Genomic DNA, 25,469 nt, shown 5'->3' on the forward strand with positions numbered 1-25,469 from the left:
ACGGTGGGGGGGGGGGGGGAGAGACAGATGTTAGCAGCAATCCTGAAGCCCCAGGAGAGACAGATGTTAGCAGCAATCCTGAAGCCCCAGGGCAGAGCGGGGCAGGTGGGAAGGCCTGGTGTAGGCAGAACATGGGGTGCAGATGGTGCTGGGAGGGGGGCACAGTGGGAAGAAACACAATGTGGAGCCTGCCTGGAGAAGGAGGCAAGCAAGCTGAGCATCCAACTGCTGTGTGCACGTGTGTCTGCATGTGTGCATACACATGTGTGCATGCATGTGTGTCCATCTAGCTTGCATGTGCATGTGTATGCTTGTACACAGGAATTTAGAAGGGATATGGCAGTATGCCACAGGAATTTAGAAGGGATATGGCAGTATGCCACAGGAATTTAGAAGGGATATGGCAGTATGCCACAGGAATTTAGAAGGGATATGGCAGTATGCCACAGGAATTTAGAAGGGATATGGCAGTATGCCAATCATTCATCCATTCATTCAACAGTATTGAGCATCCACTAAATGTCAGGTACTGTTCTAAGCAATGGGACAAAAAAAAAAAAGGAAACCCCAAAATTACCCTTCTGGAGTTTATATTACTTTATTCTTCCAATAAAGTAGCAACAAGTTTTTAAACGTCCAGTATGTTAGATGGTGAAAAGTGCCAAGGAGAGGAAAGCAGCCTGGGGAAGGGACAGGAAACACCGAAAGGTCTTATGAGGTCTCCCGAGGACAGGGCACGTGAGCCTTGAAGGCAGCAGGGGCCCCTGAGTGCACAGGCCCTGGAGTGTCACAAAAGGGGAATGAAGGCAGTGTGGTGGGGTGGGGGTGGGGGTGGTGGGAGGCAGGAGACTCAGACCAGAAGCCAGTGGAGGGTTTTGAGCAGAGGAATAAAATGATCGTATTTAATGTTTTTAAACATCAGATTTGTTAAGGTACAATTCACATGCAGTAAAATGCACTCTTCTTAGTTATACTATGAATCTTGGTAAATGCCTATAATTGTGTATCCACCACCATAATCAAAATATGGAGCAATTTCACCACCCCAAATTCTTCCATGCCCCCTTGAGTCCGGCCCCTGGCCCTACTCGCAGCCCACACCAGCACTGATGTGTTTTGTGTCTCTACAGTTTTGTGCCCTTCAGAATGTCATACAACTGGTAGCACACAGTGTGCTGGCTTTTGAATCTGACCCTTTCACGCAGCATGATGCATTTGAGAGTCACCTATGTTGTTGCATGTATCAGTAGTGTGCCTCTTTTTTGCTTAGCACTATTTCATTGTATAGACATATCAAGGTTTGTTTACCCATCACTAGTTGGTGGCTAGATGACAATTTGGGCCAATTATGAACAAAGCCACAAACATTTGCATGCAGGCTGTTATGTGGATGTGCGTTTTCACTTCCTAAGTGAGACAGCAGGGTCATATAAGTGACTGTCAACTGTTTTGCAAAGGTACTATGCCATTTTGTGTTCCACCAGGAACACATAAGAATTCCAGGTGCTCTGCCTTCCCACCATCACTTAATATTGACATTTTAAAAGTGTTTTAGCAATTAAAATGGTATGTAGTGGTATTTCATCATGGTTTTATTTTTGGATTTCTCTAATGATTAATACATTGAGCATCTTTACATGTGTTCATTTGCTTTCCATATATCTTCTTTGGTGATGATTGGGTTGCTTACTTTCTTATTGCAGAGCTGTGACAATTCTTTATGCATTATGGATACCAATTCTATATCAAATATGTGTTTAGCAAATATTTTCTCCAAGTCTTATGCTTATATTTTCATTTTCTTAAATGTCTTTTGAAGATCAAAAGTTTTAATTTTGATATAATTCAATTTCTCAGTTATTTTCTTTTATGGTTCATGCTTTTTTTAATCTTAAGAAATCTTTGCCTAACCCAAAGTTGCCAACATTATTCTGTGTTTTCCTATAGAGGTTTTATAATTTTAGATTTTACACTTATGTCTATGATCCATTTCAGGTTATTTTTTGTAGAGGGTGAAAGGTCTGTGCTATGGCTTGAACTGGGCCCTCACTTCGTATGTAGAAGTCCTAACCCCCACATGACTGTATCTGCAGACAGGGCCTACCAGGAGATGAGTAAGGTCAAATGAGATCATAACTGGGGCCTGATCCACACTAGTCCTCACAGGAGACAGCAGGAAACTCACTTTCTCTTCTCTCCCTGCACACTCAGAGCAAAGGCCATGCCAGGACACTGCAAGAAGATGACCACTTACAAGCTGAGAAGTGGCCTCAGAATTAAACCTATCTCACTAGCAGCTTGATCTTGGACTTGCATCCTCCAGAACTGTGAGAAATAAATTTCAGTTGTTTAAACCACCCTGGCTATGGTATTTTGTTGTGGCTGCCTGAGCAGATTAAGATGGTATGAGTCAATAATTTTTTTCTTTTTGCAGATGATTGTCTAAATTTTTCAAGCACTATTTGTTAAAAAGATTCTTTTCTCCATTAACTGCCTTGCAACTTTGTTGAAAATCAATTGCCCAGATCACTGTGGGTCTTTGTCTGGAGTCTCTATCCTATTCTGTTGGTCTATGTCTCTAGCCTCTCACTAATACCTTAATCCATGTTGCCTTCTAGAAAGACTTTTAATCAGGGAAGGTGAGTTTTCCAACTCTGTTCTTCTTTTTCAAAACTGTTGGCCAGGTCCAGTGGCTCATGACTGTAATCCTAGCACTCTGGGAGGCCAAGGTGGGAGGATTGCTTGAGCTCAGGAGTTCGAGACCAACCTGAACAAGAGTGAGACCCCATCTGTACTAAAAATAGAAAAATTAGCCAGGCATCGCAGTACACTCCTGTAGTCCTAGCTACTTGGGAGGCTGAGGTAGGAGGATCGCTTGAGCCCAGAAGCTTAAGGTTGCAGTCAGACACCACGGCACTCTACCCAGGGCAACAGAGCAAGACTCTGTCTCAAAAACAAACAAACAAAAATATTAAAGTTCTTTTGCTTCTCTACACAATTTTAGAATTGGTTTGTAAGTTTTTACCAAAAAAAAAAAAAAGCCTGTTTTGATTTTGACTGGGAAAACATTGATTCTAATGATCAATACAGGGATAACTGGTATTTTAATAACAGTCATGCAATCCACAAACACAATACAGTGCTTAATTTCTCTAAATCTTCTTTGATTCCTCTTACGATATTTTGAAATTTACAATATTCAAATCTTGTGTATATATATTTTTAAAGTTATCCAGCAATGCAGAAATATTTCATATTTTGGTGCTATTTTATTAATAATAGAATTTTTCAATTTCAATTAATTGCTAGTATATAGAAATATAATGTTTAAAAATATATTGACCCTGTATCTTGTTATCTTGCTATACTCACTTATTAGTTTAGTAACTTTTAAAATAGACTCCTTGAGATTTTCTCAAAGTCAAGCCAATTGTGAACAGAGGCAGTTTCATTTCTTCCTTTATAGTTGGCATACCTCTTATTTCTTTTTCTTGCCTTATCACACTGGCTAGGGCAGGGGTCCTCAAACTTTTTAAACAGGGGGCCAGTTCACTGTCCTCAGACTGTTGGAGGGACGGACTATAGTTTAAAAAAAACTATGAACAAATTCCTATGCACCCTGCACATAGCTTATTTTGAAGTAAAAAAAACACATGGGCAAAAACACCCTCATGTGGCCCGCGGGCCGTAGTTTTGAGGATGCCTGGGCAGCTAGGGCCTCAAGTCTGCTGCTGAACAAGCAGACACCCTTGCCTTGTCGTGACCTTAGGAGTTTCGAAAGGAGTCATTCTTTCTTTCTTAAGTACATCAGTTTTCCATCAGTGCCCTTTATCATGTCTAGGATATGATACAACTGAGGAAGTTTCCCTTAGTTCCTAGCTTATGCAGAATATTTTTTATCAAGAATAGATGCTGAATTTTGTCAAATGCTTTTTCTGTGTCTCTTGAGATAATTATATGGTTTTCCTTTTTGGTGTGGTAGATTATATGCATTGATTTTCAAGCATTGAGCCAACTTTGCATTCCTAGGATAAACCTCACTTGTGTTACCATGTATTATCTTTTTTTATTATACTGCTGGATTTAGTTTGCTAAAAAAACTGTGTTGAAGATACTTGTATCTATCCTCATGAGGGATATTGGTCTGTAGGGTTTTTTTGTTTGTTTTGTTTTTTTCCCTTGCCATGTCTTTGTTTGGTTTTTGTATCAGAGTAAATCTGGCCTCATAAAATAAGTTGGGAAATATTCCCTCTCTATTTTCTGGAAGAGTCTGTATAGAATTGCATTATTTCTTCCTTAAATGGTTGGTAGATTTCACCAATGAAAATATCTGGACCTGGAATTTTCTTTGTTGGAAGGTTTTTTCAGCTCTGAATTTAATTTATTTAGCAGATATGGTATTACCGAGGTTATCTTTCTTGAATGAGCTTGGTATTTTGTGTTTTTCAAGGAATTTTTCCATTTCCCTTAAGTTGTTAAAATTGACATAAAGTTGCTTGTAATATTCCCTTGTTATCTTTTCAATGACAACAAGATTTGCAGTGATGTTCCCTGTTTTGTTCCTTACATTGCTTATTTGCATCTTCTTTTTTCTTGGTCAGTCTAGCTAGGGGGTTATACATTTTATCGGTCTGCTTTTTGACTTGATCATTCTGGCTGCGGTGTTGAAGGCAGATGGAAGAGGCAAGGGCAGAAGCAGGTGGGTTGGACTGCTGCTGTAGTGACCCCATCAAGAGCCAACAGAGGCTTGGCCTGGGAGGTGGCAGTGGGGAAAGGGAAAGAAATGGTCATATTCTGGATACATTTAAAGGTAGATTCAAGAAAATATGATAACACATCAGGCATGGATCAGAATGGGATAAGAAAAAAAAAAAGAAGAGAAAAGGAGGACTCCAAAGATTCTGGCTTGAGCAACTGGAAGAACAGAGCTTCCACTGAGCGAGACAGGAGGGCTGTGGGCAACAGCCGGAGCTCAAGTTTGGGCAGGTCAACTCTGGAAAGCTCACTGGGTCTCCAAGTGTAGATGGTGAACAACTTGTGGGATGTACAGGTCTGGATTTCAGGGGAGAAGTGTGGACTGAAAGCACAAAATTGGAGTTCAGGCCTTTCAAACCTATAGGAATAGGATTACAAAGAAGTGTAGATGGCAAAGAGAACATTCTGTGTCATGTAGGCACACTCAAGAGTTTTTTGGGAGATAACAGAAACCAGAAAAACAGACATAAAATCGCCTCAGAAAGGAGGGAATGAGAACAGAAAAGAGGCTGCGGACAGCCTTCAGGAGCCCAACTGGACACGGGAAGGAAAGACCAGGGACCAGTCTCTCAAAGAGCTGGCTGCTAGGAAGGAAAGAAGAAAAACGGGGAAATTGATAGAAAGGGAAGAGGAACACTTTTTAAAGATGGGAGAAATAATGGCGTGCTTATATGCCATACTTTCTACTGGATGTCATACTTTCTACTGGATATAAATAATCCAGTAGAAAGAGAAAAACGGACAGGGCAAGAAACAAGTATGGAACTGCCGGTGCGGTGTCCTTGGGAGGGTGAGGATGAGACTCGGTGTGCGAAGGGGACTGGCCCTGACTCACGCATGGCAGAGAGACAGCTCAGCTCCAGGGCACAGACTCAAGGGGAGGGTGACAGCAGGTCAGGCCCCCCTTGGGTCCCATCAGTCAGATCAGGAGAGGACCTGATGGGGGACTGAGCTCTCTAGGGCAGGGAGAAGAGGACACACGGACTCGTCACCTGGGAAAGAAGCTGGGACAGGCTGTGTCCTGGCTCCACCACTGGCTCTGAATAACCTAGACAACTGATCAAGTTTCACTGTGCCTCAGTTTCCATATCTGAAAACGGCTCACATGCAGACCGTTACCAGAGGAGAAAGCCAGTGCTGGACAGTGGCCGTACAGCTGCCTCAGCCCATTCTGGGCAGGGCCGCCCTTCAAGCTGCCCCCTGCATGACTGTCTGGGGCTGGTTCTTGAGGATGGCAGGGGCTTGATGCCTCCCGTCTCCTGAAGCTGCCTCGCTCACCTGGGGCCAGCTTGATCTCCAGCGCAGTCCGGATGAGGGCCATCAGCGTAGACGTGAAGTGGACTGTCATGTCCTCGTTGGAGATGGGCATGTTCATGCGAACGAGACGCTGGGAACAGGTGGAGGCAGGTCAGGGCCAGGCCTACGGGGGAAACCCCACCCAAGGACGACACAGTGCTTGGGGTCCCCGGAGGCTGGGCCTCCCGATGGTGGTCCCTGCAGGTGCCTGGGCCTGAGCGAGGTTGGGTGGTTGGGAGTTTTGCCAGCATTCACGCTCACCCCCGGAACCCCATCCCCATCTGAGCTGAGAATTTTCCTGGCTGCAAAAAAGTAGAAATCCAGGTAAAGATTATGGCATGGGACTAGCCCAGGAGCCTGATCCCTCTGAATGAACAGGCACATCCTCAGTCAGAAGGACCCCTGCCTGTGGCTGAGAAAAGGGTGTGTGGTCTAGCTGAGGAGGGAGGGGGCCCAGGATGGGGCTCCTGGGGGTGGCCACAGACAGAGGGGAGGGACTATGTCATCACAGCTCTGCCCAGGGCCTCTCTGAGGCCGAGTTCCCAGCAGGACACCCTCATGGGGGACGCCCTGGCTTTAGGCAGGCCCAGCAAGATTTCTGCCTCTCACCACCCAGATGGGGGCCAGGAAGAGACACTCAACGTCACTTGGAGGCAGAGCCCATCTCAACTCATGGCATCAAGAGAAGCCTTAGAGATCAGCTCCTTCTAGCTGGAAGGACCCAGAACAGACGGGACTGCCATGGCCTCAGGCTCAGCCAGCAGCAGTGCAGGGGCTGGTTCAGAGTAGGCCGGGCTGCTGTACTTCAGACCACATGTGGCAGTGTCCTGTAGTGTTGCTCCCATCACCCTCAGGGGGACAGTCCCCTTCTCTCTTCAGGACAGAGTAGCTGGAGACGGGCATGTGTGTGTGCCATGCTCTTCCAGACACAGCCAGCAGCTACCCAGAGTCTCAGGCTCTGAGAACTCACAAGGCCTCAAGGGGAGATGGGTCCCAGGTGCATGTGTGATGTCCTGAGCATGGGGAGGCCAAGTGGAGCCCCAGGAGCACCGTCCACCCTATCTTCTGCCACGGGATGAGAGCTAGACACAGAACTCCTCCCTGGGGACTGTATTCCTCTCCCAAGCCTGCACCTTGCCATCAGCCCCTTCTCTGGTGAGGGCCACACAGCCCTGCCCCAAGCACCCTGGCCCCAAGTCCAGAGTCCTCAGCCTGACAGCTGGGAGGTGGCTGTGGATGTGGGGGAGGGGGGCTGCAGACACGAGCCAGACTCTGTCTCCCGAATGCTGGCAAAGCCCCACTGGACACATCCAATCATGGTCCCAGGACCGCTAACATCACATGTGTGTCGCACACCAGGAAAAACCAAATTCCCAGAGCATGGCATCCCTGCAGACCAGCACCAACAGCAGTGTGAGAGGCCGAGAAATTCCTCTCCAGGAAGGAAAGTTGGGGGTAGGAGTGAAGGGAGAGCAGGCAGGTGACTTCCAAGAAAGGAGAGCTCCATCCAGGCACTGGAGGGCTGCTCGCCATGGGCTCCCGTCTGCCACCCCAATCCCTGAAGGGCCACAAGTCTCAGGGAGAAGCAGAGGGTGAGGCCAGAGCATATAGGCATCTCTGCCGAGTCCTGGACCCTGCCCAGCCCACCCACACCCCACTCTGAGGCTTGGTCTCTTCGCCCAGAACCTTGAAGTCAGCAGAGTCAGCCAGCACAGCTGGGCGGGTGCCGAGGGCTACTCTACCATGGCCCTGCTTGCCGCCTGGCCCGGGTGTCAGGTGGACAGAGCTCTCCTTCCTGGGACAAAGCTGCAGCCTCACATGCAGGGCCTCCAGCAGGCACAACGCGCAGGGCAGGACAGGAACTGAGGACACCAGAGGGGTCCGGTCTGGCACAGAGGAGCTGCTCAGCCCCACGGGCTGCACTGAGTCGGGCAACAAAGACCTAGATCTGGGGTCCAGAGACAGGCAGCAAGCATGGACAGGAGATGTCCACAGAACCAGAGAGCTGGATGCTATGTGGGCAGCTCTCTCAGGCAGAGGGAGCCGCAGAAGGGCTCCAGGCGTGTGCTGGCTGAGCCGCGGGTCATGGATTGCCAGAGAGCATGGGATCTGGGGGGGGGGCTCCTGGGCGAGTCAGGGGCTGGAAGGTGGGGTGTGCTTATGCACTGGGTGGGCCCTATGGTGCGCCTGCCCACCCAGGAGGGAGGCCTGGGACATCCTTCAGTTTGCTCCCTTCCTTTCAACTTAGCTTCCTGTGGCTCATGGGCCTCCGAGGCTATCCCCATCCTGCAAGGGCCCTCTGAAACCCCCACAGCCCCAGGAATGACTGCAAGATGCCTCTCCCTCGCACCCTTGCTCCTGAATGCCACGGTGCCTCCTTCCCACTGTGGAGCCTGGGAAGCCCCTGCAGACCGCGGCCTGGGCCCAGGGAACCTCTGCACTTGCTGAGCTGGGGACAGGGGTTATGCATAAGTGCCAGAGGCCCTGCACGCTCCAGCACCCACTAGGACCAGACCCAGAGGGCTGGATGACTCTACCTAGGCCCAGGGCTCAGGGGACAGAGCATGTGGGGCATGGCCCTGAGCCCAGAATGGTAACAATCTCTGTCAAAAGAAGGCCTGTCCTCTCATTCCTAAGAAGGAGAGAGAGAGTGAAAGGTCTGGGGGTGGGGGGTGGCTGCCTTGTCTCCCTGAGCCTCTAGGAGGCTCTGAGGGGCCAGTGCACAGACAGCATCCCGGTGGCCATGCCCTGCTGCCTGGGAGGAAGCACAGGCAGGGCGGGGCTGGAGAGGAGACACAGCGAGGCGGCAGGCACGCGCAGAGCGGCAGACAGACAGCCGGCAAGCCCTGCGAGGAGGCCGAGAGCCAGAGGGGCCCTCCGGGCGGGCCAGAACACACAGCCTCCTGGGGTGGGGTGCAGGGTCGGGGTCTACCTTGTACGCAACTCGAGCAGGGCATTTCTTCCCCAGCCCCAGAGGTGGGGACATGTGTTTCAGCATCTCAAACATGTCATTGTAACTGATGCGCCCACTGGAAACCCGTCCCAGAGAGGCCAAGGCACAGGGTCCACAGGAGGAGGCGCGCAGCGGGGGCGGAGCGGGGAGCGGGGCGGGAGGAAGCAGACAAGAAAACAGATCCAGTTAATCAGTGTCGGCAAGACGCCCACAGTCGCGGTGAGATGAGGCTGCTCTGCCTGGCATGACCCTCCTGGCCCCCCGCCCCCGCCTCACCTCCGGCTGGCCCCACGGGGCCGCGGGCAGGGTGACGTCTGGGCTAATGAACATGGAGGGGAGAGGAAGGGCTGCATCGGGGCGGCTTTGGGTTGTTATGTTCTGATTTCACTCTTTTAGAAACCACAGATCATGCCAAATCAGAAAAGAGCTGCTTCACCGCGCCGGCAGCGCCGGCAGGCAGAGTGTGAGGCGGACGGGCCACGGCCGAGGCCACGGCAGAGCACCGGCTTTCCTTAACCGTCAGATTTGCTTCCAAGTGAGGCTAGAGGCTGAACGAGTGGAGAAAAACCTAAAGCCAACCAGAAAACTAGCAGGGAGCCCCAAGGCTCTAGCGCCGAACCCAGCCGGGGGCAAGTCCTGCTCCAAGCCCAGAGACGCCCGAGGCCAGCCCAGGGCAGGGCTGCTGCTGGGGTCAGGGCTGGGCGGGAAATGGGAGGCCGCGGGGAGGGGAGCTGGCAGGATGTGGCCTGGTGCCATTCTTGCACCGGCCCTGACGGCAAGGGGACAGGTTGGGGCCCACATGGAGGAGGAGCCACCAGCACGGGGCCTGGGAACCCAAAGACTCCAACAGCCGAGTCTTCCGGAAGTAGAGAGGCCATCCCGGGACACCTGCTTATCTCCTTGGGTCCCTGACATGCAGCCAGGTGGCCCAGGAGAGAGAGGGGACAGCATTTCCTGACAGTGGATCTGCCCCAGGGCCCTTGCTCCTCCCACAATTCCAGACCAAGGGGCTCCTTGGCTGAGCTGAGCAGACCAATCCAGAGGCAAAGCAGGAGGGCTCCTCTTTGCTTCACACCCTGCCTCTGCCCTCTCTTCCCCCAGGGCCTGGACAGCTGCTGGGTTACTGGGCTCTTCCGACCCCGAGGGGAAGCTGCCGCAGGTGAACCTGTCTCCATATTCCCCTCCTCTGGGGCCCTCAGCCTCTGACTTGTCTGACCATCAGCCCACCCTCAAGAGGTCAGAAGAAAAACTGGGTGAGCCAGCTGCTTCCTTGGTGCAGGTGGGACCTAGCCCCCAGCTCCCCCAGCCAGCTGGTCCTGTCATCACGGCCCAGCCAGAAAGCTTTCTGTGCACTCTCACAAGGATGCCTGTCCCCAGCCAGCTGGAGGGGTCGAAGGGATTAGACAGGGAACCAAAGCATCCAGGAGGCTGGAGTGCGGGGCAGGGCGGGAGGAAAGAGAGGTGAGGTGTTGTCATTCCCAAACCAGGCAGGGAGTGTGTGCTGTGTTTGCATTTCGGGCAGGGAAGTATGTCAGATGGAGGCTCTGAAGTTGCAAACCTTGTAGGCCAACCTACGAGGGCAGTTCTTCCCTAAGCCAACGGGTGGCGCAATACAACGCAACAAACTGTACATATCCTTATAATGAATCCGGCAACTGGAAAGGAAATGTCACAGGTTATGGCAACAAAGGCATGATGGAACCCCTCCCGCCCTCCCTCCCGGCCTGTGATGAGAAGATCTGGCCTTGCGCCGGTGTGGAAGGTGAAGGGTGCACTGGACAGGTGGCACCCTGCCAGGAGACTGGGCTTGGAGCTCCCAGGAGGTGTGGCCATACCAATGTAATTTCTAGAGCCCGATGTAGGCAGGAGACACTCCATACAGAACACCAGTGAGTTCCATACAGGCAACCACATGCCTACACCTGCCGCCCCGCGCCAAGCCCCCAGTCTGCACACTGTGCCGTGGCCAGCGCTGGTCTGTCTCTCCTGCGCCTGCCCACGTGCTCCCTCTCCGCCAGCCCCTCTAGCTGCCTGGGTCTCCAGGCTGGCCAAGGCCCCTCTCCATGTGCCCCTTCCGAGTCCCAGCTCTCCCACCAACACAGCAACCACAGAGGCGTGTGTCCGTGAGCTTTCCGACCATCCCGCTCTCCCTGAGCACACCCTCCCTGGGACACGCCCAGGGCCGGCACCCAAGTCACCACTGACACTTCTCCCACACTGAGCCCCTCGGTCCAGGCAGCTCCAAATGGTGTTGAACATACTTCTGGAGACAGGGACCAAAGAGGAAGCCCCACTTCAGGCTCGCCTGAGGTACTTGCTAAGCTCGCTGGACTGTGGGGACTGACACAAGGGGGCTAGACCCATGTGGGACCCCAGCCTCCAGGACCACCTCCCATGAGACCCAGACAAAAAGTGTGGGACTAACGCTGTCACTCCCAATTCAAGGACTGTCCCCCCTGCCCTCACAAAAAAACAAAGCTACCTGCTCAGCACATTTTAAGTCCTCTGTCTACCTGTCCCAGCCATCCCTCCAGCCGGATACACTCTGCCCAGCCTCCCTCTTTCCTTTGCACCCTCCCCTCAGCCTTCTTGAGCACTCCATCCAGCTGTTCCCTCCAGTTCAGCTCAGGCGCCATGGCCTCTGACTCACCATGCCAGATGTGGTCTCTTGTTCCTCAGAAATGCCTGGGCCTCAAGCTACAGCTGTGTAGCTGCCCCATCGCCTGGCTTGGCTGAGTGCGGAGGGCACGTGCCCATTGCACCTCTGGACTCCTGCCCAGTGCCTGGCAGACGCTCAAGAAATGTTTGTTGGACAGATGGATGAACATAGATATGAGCAGACAGTTTGCTCCAGGAAGTGAGACTGTGACTCCCCTTTTGAGTCTCTATACTTCACCATAAAGTGTTTGTTTGCTTTTTTGAGACAGAGTCTCGTTTTGTTGCCCAGGCTAGAGTCAGTGCCGTGGCGTCAGTCTAGCTCACAGCAACCTCAAACTCCTGGGCTTAAGCGATCCTCCTGCCTCAGCTTCCTGAGTAGCTAGGACTACAGGCATGCGCCACCATGCCTGGCTAATTTTTTCTATATATATTAGTTGGCCAATTAATTTCTTTCTATTTATAGTAGAGATGGGGTCTCGCTCTTGCTCAGGCTGGTTTCGAACTCCTGACCTTAAGCAATCCTCCCGCCTCGGCCTCCCAGAGTGCTAGGATTACAGGCATGAGCCACTGCGCCCAGCCACCATAAAGTGTTGAAGCAACAACAAAAGGGAGGCTGGGAAAAGGCAGCAGCAGCAATCAACAACTCCATGCCTCCCTAATCAATCCATAGCATGCATGTCCACACATGTGTGCTCACAGGCATGTGCACACAAGCATAAAATGCTCCCATGTCCACACTCACATGGCACATGTGTGTGCACAAGGCCATGCACACAAACAGCTGCACACACCATACGTACATGGGTACACACATGTTGCACACATGCATACATATCCACACACAACCACACAGGTATGCACAAACATGAAATTCACTTGCACACAGACATACACATGCACACGGACATACACATACAATTACATGTGCACAAACACGCACATGCAAACATGCCAGTGCCTGTGTGCATGGACCTGTGTGCAAAAACACTCACATTCACACACCTATGCACATGCATGACAGTACGCAATATGAATACATACACATAAACACACATGTGCCATGCACACAGTACACATGTGATCACAGTGCACACATGCACACAAACACACCCATGTAGATGTACGCACATGCACACGTCTGTGCTTACGTACACATACAGTCACAAAGGTGCACAAACATGCATACATAAAACAGGAAATTTCACAAAGTTTTGTTGTTGTTTCAAAGTTTCTCCCAAAGAATGAGGAGACATCCAAGTGGTCACCTGGGAAATAAAGGTAACCATATCCCTGTATCTGTCATGGACATTACTGAAAGGCTCCAGGTGCTGCCCTGGGCGTGGACCCAGACCCAGTCTGCTCAGATGCGTCTGCATCCCCTGGCACCTGAAGGCAAGCTGTGCGTGAGACCAGGCTGCCAGGGAAGCAGAGTCGCGTGTGCAGCTCACAGGCCACAACTGTGCTGCTTCGAGGCTCGCAGATCCTGCGTATTATCTTGCAGGCGCCACTTCTTCTATGCTGCTGTCTCCACTTCAACAAGCACTTTCTCTGTCATATCTCTGACTGCCTACGGCTTCCAGAGGGCCTCAGTTCTCAAACTCTGGAGTTTGGGAAGAGTCTGGACCTTTGGTGTGCATGGTAACTGAGCCACAGCCCAGCCCAAGTCCACCTCCTGCAAGCTCTGCTTCTGCTCTTGCCTTTGGCTGCCCGGGAAGACCTGGGTGTGCAGGCCATAAAGATTTGAGGGCTGCTGTCTCCCTCTCGCTGGCCTTCACTGGTGTGCCTTGCCCTTGAGTACAAATCACATCCCATAAAGCTGCCATCCCCACCCACCTCCATTTGCGACCTGTCAGGGACCTGGCCACAGAGCTCTGCCACCCCCTACCGCCCTGTCCATAGAAAAACTGTCTTTCATGAAACTTAGGAATGGTGTGGGCAGTGGGGTGGGGGGCAGACCACAACAGGAGGCGAGCAGGGTCACCTGAATGTACAGCTGCCTCCTCCAATCACTCATGTCACACCTGAGCTCCACCCCTACCACCCTGTCCATGGAAACACTGTCTTCCACGAAACTGGTCCCTGGTGCCAAAAAGGCTGGGGACTACAGTCATAAAGTATGTCTGTCTTCTGTAACATAATCTCCTCCAGAAAAAAATGTTCCCAGAAACAACAGCGACTCTCGGACCACACAGTCAGGACAACCTTCCTAGAACTCACCTAAATCCTCCTCAACTGGAGTCTCTCCTACCCTTTGCCTAATAAGGTCTAGGCCTGGGGTGTGGCCAGTCTCCCTCCAGTCTGCCTGGGCCTTCCTGACCACAGTCCCGCGTGAACATCCCTGGGCCTGTGTGTTCCATACGAGTGCCAGGCACTGGAGGGCAAACGTGCTGATGCATCAGACATGACAGGGTTCTCCAAAGCCATGAAAACAGTCATGAAACATATGTACATACACCATGAAACACAGATAACCACTATGCTCATTCTATACTACGTAAAAATTGTGAATTTCTCACTTAAATGAAAACACAGACAGACGCTGTGGGCCTGGAAGAGCTGGACAAGAGAGGTCTGTGTCCCAGTCACCTGGTGCTGCCAGTGACTCTGTAACTTCACCGGGCTGGGAAGGGCCCCAGGCAGCACCTCTAGGCCCTGATGGTGACGGTGTGGGGTGGTCCAGGGACACTAAATGAATGGGAGAGGGCGATGGAGCCCTGCCAAGCATCCAAGTCTTCTGGGTTTGCGGGGTGCTCCCACGCAGAGCTTCAATTTAAGGGAAAAAAAGCAGAGCCTAGGGAGCTCTATGGGCTGCGAGATCCTTTCCAAGAGGAGTGTGACCAGCTCCTGTAGACCTCTCCTGCAGCAAGGGGCCTGGAGACAGAGCTGGGCATGGGGGATGTGAGCAGGCCAGGGAGCATGGAAAGAGGGGGTGGGTCACAGCTGCACCCAGCTCCAGACATTCTCATCCCCCCCACTCCCAGGCATGGGAAGTGGTAGACGTCTACCCACTCATGAGAATTGTGCATCCACGGCATGCTTGCTGGGCAGTCCCTGTGAGCAAGGCACTGAGCAGGCTGTGTCTGGCTCAGAAGCCAGGTCTCTTGGCCCCTCTACCTCCTGTGTCTGCCTTGCAGAGAGCAGTCCTCGTGACTACCGCTGCAATGAGTGAGTGAGCGAGCGAATGAGTAAATGGGTGACTGGATAAAGGAACGGACAAATGGACAGATGGAGAATCCATGCTGCTCTGCTTGACTTCCTTCCTAAATGTGCTGTCAGCCCAGAGGGTGAACACACACTGGTGTGCCATGGACCATGACTTCAGACAACTCACAAGACTCTAGCTCTGTCTGGAAATGCATCACCTTCCCTAATGCAAAACAGTAAGCCTTTCCCACCATGACCAAAGGGTCTTAAGCATACTACAGGCTTCCTGGTAGCTCATCTGATTTCACTGTAAGTCCACCAAGCACCCACCACATGCAGCCTGGGCTGGGGACACAGAGGTGCACGTTGACTCCTGTCCTCAAGGGAAATAACAGGAGGGAGACCTCAAGCCCTTCAGGGGAATGTTCTAAAACCCCACATCGCTTTTGCCCTCGAAGTCCTCCAAGCTTCACAGGGTGCTGTGGCTGTGCTGGCCACAGTGCCCCCCCACGACCCCATGAGTCCTCCCGTGGGAACGCAGCACACTCCTGCGCAGCGAGTGCCCTGAGTCTCACAGCCCCCTGAAACCCTTCCCTGACCCACAGGCACCCTCCAAGGAATGAGCCGAGGGGTTTAAAAGGCCTCCAAGGCCCGGGAGCTGCATCAAGGCACAGGAGACCAAGAAGGGAAGTGCTGCGGGGAGGTGGGGGGGACACCAGTGCTGTCCCAGGTGCAGCAGGATGTGTCCCTGAACCCCGAGCTGAAACACGTCCAAAGCCACCCAGCCCTGTCCTGCGACCTGTGGGCGCGGACCACTCCCAAGGACAGAGAGCCCTGGGGCTCACTTACCACGCAGCCGGGTCGTACTCAGCCCAGACCCGGATGAACTCGTCTAGGTGGTGAGGCCCTAGGATGGAAGAGTCCCGCGTAAGGTACTCGAAATTGTCCATGATCACAGCCACAAAGAGGTTCAACATCTGTGGGGCAGGAAGGAGAAGAGGTGACGTAGAGAGACCCAGCCTGGCCTCCCGCCCCGCCCTAACTTTTGGGCTGTGTGTGTGTGAAGCCAGCAGGGCAGAGGTCGCTCCTTCAAGCTGTGCCTCCCAGACCTACTCTCCCCAGGGATCTTGCACCGGACTTCTAGGACCCCCTCGTGCCCCATTTAGTCCCCCGGAGACCCCCGCTCTCCACCTCTACTGTACAGCCCTAATTCAGGCCCCATAATCTCGTGTCCATGGCCTGTTGTGTCATCTGGGTTAGTCTTCCCCTGTCAGGCTCGCCTTCAGGGACAGCAGTGACTATGCAGTCAAGAGTGTGGGCTCTACAGACCAACAGCTTAGGTCCTTTTTTTAAAAAAAAATTAAATTGAAATTCACATAACACATAATTAAACATTTTTAAAAGTATAACTCAGTGGCATCTAGTGTATTCACAATATTGTGCAACCATCTCTCTGGTTTCAAAATTTTCTCATCACTCAAGAAGAACACCCCATACCCATTAAGTTATAATAACTCTCATCTTCCTCCCTTCCCCCGTCCCCTGGAAACCACCAATCTCCTTTCTGTTTCTGTAGATTTGTCTATTCTGGATATTTAATATAAAAGGAATCATACAATGTGTGACTTTTATGTCTGGCTTCTTGCACCTAACACGTTTTGAGGTTCATCCATACTGTAGTGTCTATCAGTATTTCACTTCTTTTTATGGCTGAATAATTGTATATACCACATTCATTCATTCATCCACTGGTAGACATGTGGATTGTTTCCACCTTTTGATTATTATGATTAATGTTGCTATAAACATTCATGTGTGTGGACAAATCTCTTCATTCTCTTGGGTATATACCTGGGAGTGGTCACATGGTAATTTTATGCTTAATTTTTAAAGGAACTGCCAAACTTTTCCCACAGCAGCTGCTATTAATACATTTTACATTCCTACCAACAATGGACCATAGTTCCTACTCCTCCACATCCTTGACAATAATTGTTATTTTCCATTTTTACAAAGTTATTATTATATCTATTATACTGGGTGTGAAGTGATATATCTCATTGTGGTTTTGATTTGCATTTCCTTAATTACCAGAGATGTTGAACATCTTTTCATGTGACTGTTCACCATTTATTAATATATATCTTCTTTAGAGAACTGTCTACTCTAATCATTCACCAATTTAAAAAATTGAGTTGTTTGTCTTTTTGTCGTTGAGTTATGGGAGCTCTTTATATATCCTGGATATTAACTCCTTATCAGATATGTGATTTATAAATATTTTCTCTCATTCTGTAGATTGTATTTCTACATATTTGATAATGTCCTTTGACATACAAAACTTTAAAATTTTGATGTAGTCCAATTTATCTATTTTTTCTTTTGTTGCTCATGATTTTGGGGTAAAACCTAAGAATCTACTGCAAATTTTGCAGTCTTGAAGATTTACCCCCTATGTATTCTTCTAATAGTTTTCACTCTTCTATTTAGCTCTTTGATTAATTTTGTATATGGAGCAAGGTAAGGGTCCAACCTCATTCTTTTGCATGTGGCTATCCAATTTCCTCCATATTATTTGTTGAAGAGACTATTCTTTCCCCACCGAATTATCACTGATAGAAAAATAATATTTTCCCACTGGCACCCTGGTCAAAAATCAGTTGACCATAGATGTTTGGGTTTATTTCTGGACATCCAATTCTATTCCATTGACCTATATGTCTAGCTGCCAGCACACACAGTTTTGATTACTGTAGCTTTGTAGTAATTTATAAAATAGGGAGATATGGTTCCTACTACTTCTTTCTTAAGATTGTTTTAGCTATTTGAGGGCTCCTTGCAATTCCAAATGAATTTGAGGATCTCCTTTTCCATTTCTGCCAAAAAGGCCACTGGGATTTTGACAGGAATTGCATTTAATCTAAACATTGCTTGAGGAAGTATCACCATCTTAACAAATATAAAAATCTTCCAATCCATGCACATGGGATGAGTTTCCATTTAATTAGGTCTTCTTTAATTGCTTTTCATCAGTGTCTTTCACCTCCTTATTTATTTATTCCTACCTATTTTATTTTTTTGGATGTCATTGGAAATAAAATTATTTTCTTAATTTCCTTTTCAGAGTGTTCACTGCTGGTGAATAGAAACACCACTGATTTTTGTGTGTTGATTTTGTGCCCTGCAACTTTGCTGGATTTGTTTATTAGTTCTAGTAGCATTTTTGTGTCTGTGTGTATTCTTTAGGATTATCAATATGTAAAATCATGTTCTCTGCAAATAGAGTTTTCTTCTTCCTTTCTAATTTGGATGCCTTTTATTTCTTTTTCTTGTCTGATTGCTCTGGCTAGAACATCCATCATAATGCTGGATACCTGTAGTGCACTCCTGTCTTGTTCTGGATCTTTGGGGGAAAGCTTTCAGTCTTTCACTGTTGAGTATAATGTTAGCTGTGAGTTTTTCATAAAAACCCTTTATCATCTTAAAGAAGTCCCTTTCTAGGACGGGCATGGTGGCTTGTGCCTGTAATCCTAGCACTCTGGGCGGCCGAGGCGGGCAGATTGCTCAAGGTCAGGAGTTTGAAATCAGCCTGAGCAAGAGCGAGACCCCGTCTCTACTGTAAGTAGAAAGAAATTAATTGGCCAACTAATATATATATAGAAAAAATTAGCCGGGCATGGTGGCGCATGCCTGTAGTCCTAGCTACTCGGGAGGCTGAGGCAGGAGGATTGCTTGAGCCCAGGAGTTTGAGGTTGCTGTGAGCTAGGCTGACGCCACGGCACTCACTCTAGCCTGAACAACAAAGCAAGACTCTGTCTCAAAAAAAAAAAAAAAAAAGAAGTCCCTTTCTTCCTAGTTTGCTAAGTATTTTTTTATAATCATGAAAGGGTGTTGAATTCCCCTCATTCAACTAATATAGTGTATTACATTGATCAATTTTCTTATGTTGAACCACCCTTGCATTTCTGGGATAAATTCCATTTGGTCATGGTGTATAATCCTTTTAATGTGTCCTTGGAATCGGTTTGTTAGTATTTTGTTGAAGCTTTTTACATCAATATTCATAAGGGATATTAGTCTGAAGTTTTCTTTTATTGTGACATATTTGGCCATAGTATTACGGTAATGAGGGCCTCAGAGAATGTGTTAGGAAGTGCTTCCTCCTATTCTATATTTTGGGAAGAGTCTGAGTATTAACTCTTTTTTTAAATTATTATTATTATTTTTTAGTGTGGTAAAATATACAAAACAAAAAATTTAGCATTTTAGTCATTTTTAAGTGTAGAAGTCACTGGCATTAAGTACATTCACATTGTTGTGCAACCATGACCACTCTCCACCATCAGAACTTTTTTCATCTTCCCAAACTGAAAATCTGTACCTATTAAACACTAATTCTCCACCTCCCTCCCCCATCCCCTGGCAACCATACTTCCTGTCTCTATGATTTTGACTACTTTAAGTTCCTCATATATGTGGAATCCTACAGTATTTTTTCCTTTTGTGAGTGCCTTATTTCACTTAGCATAATGTCTTTAAGGTTCATCCACATTGTAGCATACATATGTCAGAACTCCCTTACCTTCTGAAGGCTGAATAAGTCCCTTGTATGTTTCATACCACATTTTGTTTACCCATCCATCTGTTGATAGAAACTGTGGTTACTTCCACTTCTTGGTTACTGTGAATAATGCTGCTATCAACACGGAGGTATGAATATCTGCTTGAATCCCTACTTTTAATTATTTGGGGTATGTACCCAGAGTGGCATTGCTGGATCATACTGTAATTCATTTTTACTTTTTGAGGAACTGCCATACTATTTTCCATAGTGGTTGCACCATTTTACAATCCTACAACCAGTGCACAAGGTTTCAATTTCTCTACATCTTTGCCAACACTTATTATTTTCTTTTTCTATCTTTTTTGTTTTTTAAATAATAGCAATGCTACTGGGTGTGAAGTGGTATCTCATTGTGGTTTAGATTTGCATTTCCCTAATGATTAGTGATTTAAGTATCTTTTCATGTAATAATTGGCTGTTTTCCTTGGAAAATTGTCTATTTAAGTCCTTTGCCCATTTCTTTCTTTTTAAATTTTATTTGCTTTTATTATTATTTTAAATTTACACAATAATTGCACATATTTATGGGGTACAGTATGACATTTTGATACATATATACAATGTGTAATGATCGAATCAGGGTAATTAGCATATCCATCATCTCCGACATTTATCATTTCGATGTGTTGGGAACATTAAAAATCTGCCCTTCTAGCTGTTTAAAATATGCAATATTCCAGTTCAGGGGTCAGTATAAAAAAATAAATAAATAAATAAAATAAAATAAAATATGCAATAAATTACTGTTAATTATAGTAACCTTACAGAATACTAGAACTTATTCCACTGCTCTAGTTGTACTTTTGTATCTGTTCACCAGCCTTTGGCCATCCCCTTCCCCCCAAACCCTCACCTGCCTCAGTAACCAGTATTCTACACTCCACTTCCGTAAGAACACCGTTTTTAGCTTCCACATATGAGTAAGAATGTGAGGTATTTATCTTTCTGTGTCTGGGTTAGTGTACTTAACATAATGCCCTCCAAACTCATTCATGTTCCCACAAATGACAGAATTTTCTCCTTTAATGGCTAACTAGTATTCTGTTTTGTAGCTATACCATATTTTTTCATCTGTTCATCGTTGATGGGTACTTGGGCTGATTCCATACCTTGGCTACTGTGAATAGTGCTGCAATAAACATGGGAGTGCAGGACCTCTTCAACATGCTGATTTCCTTTCCTTTCGATACATATCTAACATTCAGTGGGACTGCTGAATCATATGGTAGTTGTATTTTTATTAATAATTTTTTGAAGAGCCTCCATATGTTTCTCATAATAGTTAACTAATTTATTTAATCCATTCTCACTAACAGTATGTAAGAGTCCTCTTCTCTCTGTATCATCACCAGCATTTTTTCATCACATCTTTTGATATGATATCTCACTGTGGTTTTGATTTGCATTTCACTGATGATTAGTGAAGTTGAGCATTTTTAAAATATGCTTGTTGGCCATTTGTATGTCTTCTTTTGAAAGATGTCTATTCAACTCATTTGCCCATTTTTTAGTGGGATTCTTTGTTTTTTTGTTGTTGAGTTCCTTGTATATTCTGAATATTAATCACTTATCAGATGAATAGTTTGCAGATAGTTTCTCCCATTCTCCAGGTTGATCTTTACTCTGTTAATTGTTTCCTTTGCTGTGCAGAAGCTTTTCAGTTTGATATAATCTCATTTGTCTATTTTTACTTTTGCTGGCTATGCTTTTGAGGTCTTCTCCATAAATTCTTTGCCCAGATCAATGTTCTCAAGTGTTTTCCTTATATTTTCTTCCAGTAGCTTCATGGTTTGGGATCTTACATTTAAATTTAAACCTTTAACCCATTTTGATTTGATTTTTGTATATGGTAATAGATAGGGGTCCAGTTTCATTTTTTGCCATATAGATATCCAGTTTTCCCACCACCACTTATTGAAGAGAGTGTCCCTCCACCAATGAATGTTCTTGATGTCAGCTCCTTGTTCCTGTGACTCATGCTAAACATGGCTGTCATCAGCGACTACCAGTAACGTCACCGCCATGACTCCCAAGGCTTAACTTCACACGGCCCACTCTGCCCATATCACCTATCCTTCCAGCTCACTTCCTCAAGTACTGCACCCAAAAGCCTCTTATCCTCATGAGAACCTACTCCAATAGCCTTGCCCTCACCCCCTCTGTCCCCACCTCCCTCTGTCCCTAGCTCTGTCCCACACCCAACACTATAACCACTCTTATAGTCACCCTTCTCTCCTTCCTTCACTTTTCTGGGAAACCCCAAATCTGGAGAACCTGCTTCACCACCCCTGGTACTGACAAGCGAACATGGCTGGAGAAAAGCACCAACTGTACTGGCTGGGCCCACCCGAGGGTTGCAGCCGTGAATTTGTAGCGCTCCCTCCGCACTGCCCACCGCCAGGAGCAGCTGTCTGTCCCTGCCATGCTCCTCACCACTCCCCACCTCAAACTCACTGCGACAGGGCTGTGCTCTCGCCATGCTGGTGCAGACTGTGCTCGCCAAGCCCACCAGTGGCCTCCCCCATTCCACATGCAACCAGCAGGCTCAGTTGTCATCATATTTTCCCTTGCAGGGATGTTTCACGTGGTTGATGACTCCTTCCCGCTGAGGTAACTTCTCCGCTCGCTTTGGGGCACTGCCCTCTCCTGGTTCTCCACCTGCCTCACTGGCTGCTCCTTCTGGACCTTCGGATCCAGGGCTCCTCCCTGTGTCCCAAACACTCACGCGGCAGAACGTTTAGCCTTCTTCTCAATTCACGCTCTTTCCCTTTGTCAATGTTCCTCAAAGCTTAGCTCACACAGAACCATCTAGAGAGCTCGTTAAAACTCAATGATTCCTGGATCCATCTCCCAGAGATCCTGATTACAGTAAGCCTGGGGAGGGACTCGGGGATATGCATGTCTAACAAGCACTCAGGTGCCGCGTAAGCCACTGGCCACTGGGCCACACTTTGCACAGCAGAGTCCTAGAGAACATTGCCACCCCATAAATACGCCACACACCAGTGACGACTCATTGACGTCTCTGGCCCAGAGTTCTACCAGGCACCTCTATTCTCTTTATCCCCAACCTAACCTCACATCTGCAGCTCTCCAATCTTTCCATCTGGGAGGAAGAACCACTCATCCCATCACCCCAAAGAGCCCCAGGATATGGCTTCCTTTTTCCTCCCCACTCATGCCCATATCCAATCACCAATCACAACAGCTCTCCCTGTAAAATGCAGCCCAATCTCACCTAATTCCTTCACCTCCCCCTTCTCTAAGCCACGGTTACCCACAAGGGTCTTCCTACTCACTCTACAGCCCCCCTGCCCCCACCTGCACAGAAGCCAGAGTCAGGCTGCAGAACACCAAGCAGATCACGTCGCATCCCTGCTCAAAGGCTCCTAGGGACTTCCGCTGACTTGGAATAACATCACCACTCCTGGGACCTGGCCTGCCTATGGCTCCAGCCTGATCCCACTACGTTCCGGGCTCACCCACAGGCATGCTGGCTGGAGTGCTGCTTCTTCACGTCCTACCACCACAGTGATGTATTTCTAAAAGCTGGAGACCAAGGGACAATCGCCCCCGAGATGTCAACCCTGCCATGGAAGTTGAGGCAGGGACCTCAGGAGCTCGTTGCTGAGGGTCCATCATCTCCCAGAACCAGGTCATGGTGCAGGACACGAGGGCCCCAGTGCGAGCTGAGCTGGGCAATGCGGCGCTGGGGTGGCACAGGGGCCAGGACTCACCAAGAAGGAGCACAGGAAGATGAAAGAGACGAAGTAGAAGTAGGCAAAGTCACTCCCACACTCACTGGCGCTGGCCCGCTCATCACAGGCCCGGTTGCTGAGACAGTCCAGCATGATCTCATGCCAGGCTTCCCCTGTGGCACTCCTGGGAATAAGGGCAGAGCCGTGAGGTCCAGCCCACAGGGGAAGGCCCAGGAAGGGAGGCTCCCGCTTCACCCAGTGCCCCAGCCAGCCGGGAATCGGGGAGCCCAGCCCTGAGGACAACTGGGCCAAGCATACTCCCTCTGGGCTCCTTCCCACAGAGCCCCACAGGTGGACACGTGCCCCAGGTGGACTCCTGACCTCCTCCCAAACACGTGCCAACCCTGTCTTTTCCATTTCAAGAAATGGTGACTCTGCCCCTCCTGTTGCTCAGGCCAAAAATGCTGGAATCCTCACTTCCTCTCTTTCCACATCTGTTTATCAGCTCATCTTCCTTCGAAAACCAGCTGGACTCACCACCTCTCACCACCCTGGGCCAAGCAACAATGACCTTCCTGGAGTTGTGACAGCTCCCTAACTGATCTTCTTGCTCCACCCTACCCAGCAGCCCAGTGGGTCCACGAAACACAGGTCTCATCACATCAATTCTCCTCTCAAAGCCCTTAGTGACTCCCTCATTCACCACAAGAACCAAATGCACAGGACTGCCACAGCCCTGTAGGGCCTGCTGGCCATTCTTTGCCCAACTTAACTCCCTGCCTCGGTCCCTGCTCAGTCCACTCTGGCCACACCAGCCCCACTGCTTCTTGAGATAGCTCCACCCTGGGCAGCCCTGCCGGGACTCTCCTACTTGGACTTTACTTGGACCTACTCTCCTGAGCACACGGCCAGCACCAGAGGTTTAGAGGGTGCAGGTGGGTCAGAGGTCTGGGCCCCACCTGTATGTCTATGCACGGCCAGCCCTAGGCAGGAGCTGGGCCCACTCCCCGCTGACGATGGCCAGGAAGAGGGCCATTGCAGCTGCTACCAGGGAGCAGAGGCAAGGCCGCGGAGGCCAGCCTGGCCCGGGCTCCCAGGCTGACAGTCTGTTCTGAGGCCAGGGCAGGCATCAAGAGCCCTTTGGAAAGGGTAAGCAGAGAGAGGAGAAGGACTGGAAGGCCCGCCAAGGGGAGGCCGGCGTGATTTCGGGATTGGGGGTGGTCCCCATGGGTTGGTACCCACACCCCTCCATCCTGAGTGAAGGGGCCCCTGATGGAAGAGCAAATGTCAGCCTGGGCTGACCAGCAACACACCTGAACAGCAGCATCAAGGCCTGCAGAAAGGTCTGGAAGTTGTTGTGCCGGTTGATGCTCGTGTCATCGTCCAGGGCGATGTTTCCAAACACCTGAAACGCAGAGCAATGGCGCGCTGGCACCGTGGGGTCCTGGAAGCCACGGACACAGATAAGCAAGAGGGGTATGCGTGCAGCGACAGGGACCTCAGCAGGGAGCTCCCACTCAAGGTGCAGGTGGCCTCCAATGACGGAACACACCGCTCAGCACACGCTGGCTTTGCCCGTGAGCCTGTCCAGGGATGCGGGTCCAAGTCAGCATCCATGGTGAGAACGGGGCTGGAGCTGAGCCACAAGGGCTCTGCTACACGTAAGACAGGAAGCGGCTTCAGGCTCACTCTCTCATTAACGATTCCAAAGCAGTAATTATACTGCTAACAGCTCTGATAGGTCACTGAAAAATTTCTTTTGAAATTTCTGTGCAAATAGCACAACGGGCTTTTTATCCATCTTAATTGATTTTTTTCAGCATGAGAAATAGAAATGGGTGAATAAACTGTACTTAGCCTAAAACTCTGGCTGGAAATTTATGAAGTATCTCACTTGCACAAAGATCAGCAACACGCATGCTCTTACACACGCACAGACCAAAGTGGGGAGAAATATATATTTAAAATAGCATCAGATCTCAGCAAATTATAAAATGAGAACTCTTCAATCCCTGAAACAGAGTTAAAGACAGTTTTTGGCTAACCTTGAAGATATGGGCCCCACCCCCCCCCAACTGTAAATTAACATTTGGGTCCATATCCCAATCTTAGTGTCGGAAAGTGGTCAGATGCCAAGGATTTATAACCGGGATGCTGCTTTACGTCATTTAAATGTTTTCTCCCAAGGAGTTGACAGAGTGCTCTTTGGCAAAACAAAGAAAATCTAAATTATGAAAACTAAATTTGTCGAGCATGAAGATCCGACGTGACCCTGCCCACACTCCCAGGCAGTTTTCCTCAGTAGCACATAACCTCCGCCAAGGATCAGGGGCTGCCCTTC

The 25,469-nt window shown here is 48.9% G+C and overlaps 1 protein-coding gene across 5 annotated transcripts in view; it reads right to left on the reverse strand.

The window, feature by feature from the left end:
- CACNA1B (calcium voltage-gated channel subunit alpha1 B) overlaps positions 1-25,469 on the reverse strand; it is a 189,272-nt gene that overhangs the window by 12,775 nt on the left and 151,028 nt on the right. For 4 of the 5 annotated variants that reach the window (XM_076009162.1, XM_076009160.1, XM_076009161.1 and 1 more), the window contains exons 34-38: positions 24,442-24,533; positions 23,168-23,312; positions 15,656-15,783; positions 8,984-9,080; positions 6,034-6,142 (exon numbers count right to left, since the gene is read on the reverse strand). In XM_076009162.1, coding sequence (XP_075865277.1) covers positions 6,034-6,142; positions 8,984-9,080; positions 15,656-15,783; positions 23,168-23,312; positions 24,442-24,533 — 571 coding nt within the window. Of the gene's footprint in view, positions 1-102; positions 4,753-6,033; positions 6,143-8,983; positions 9,081-15,655; positions 15,784-23,167; positions 23,313-24,441; positions 24,534-25,469 lie in introns of those variants that run through there. The other variant, XM_076009163.1, reaches the window with a different exon arrangement.

This window comes from Microcebus murinus, chromosome 12 (assembly GCF_040939455.1).
Source record: "Microcebus murinus isolate Inina chromosome 12, M.murinus_Inina_mat1.0, whole genome shotgun sequence".
In the NCBI taxonomy this organism is placed as follows: Eukaryota; Metazoa; Chordata; class Mammalia; order Primates; family Cheirogaleidae; genus Microcebus; species Microcebus murinus.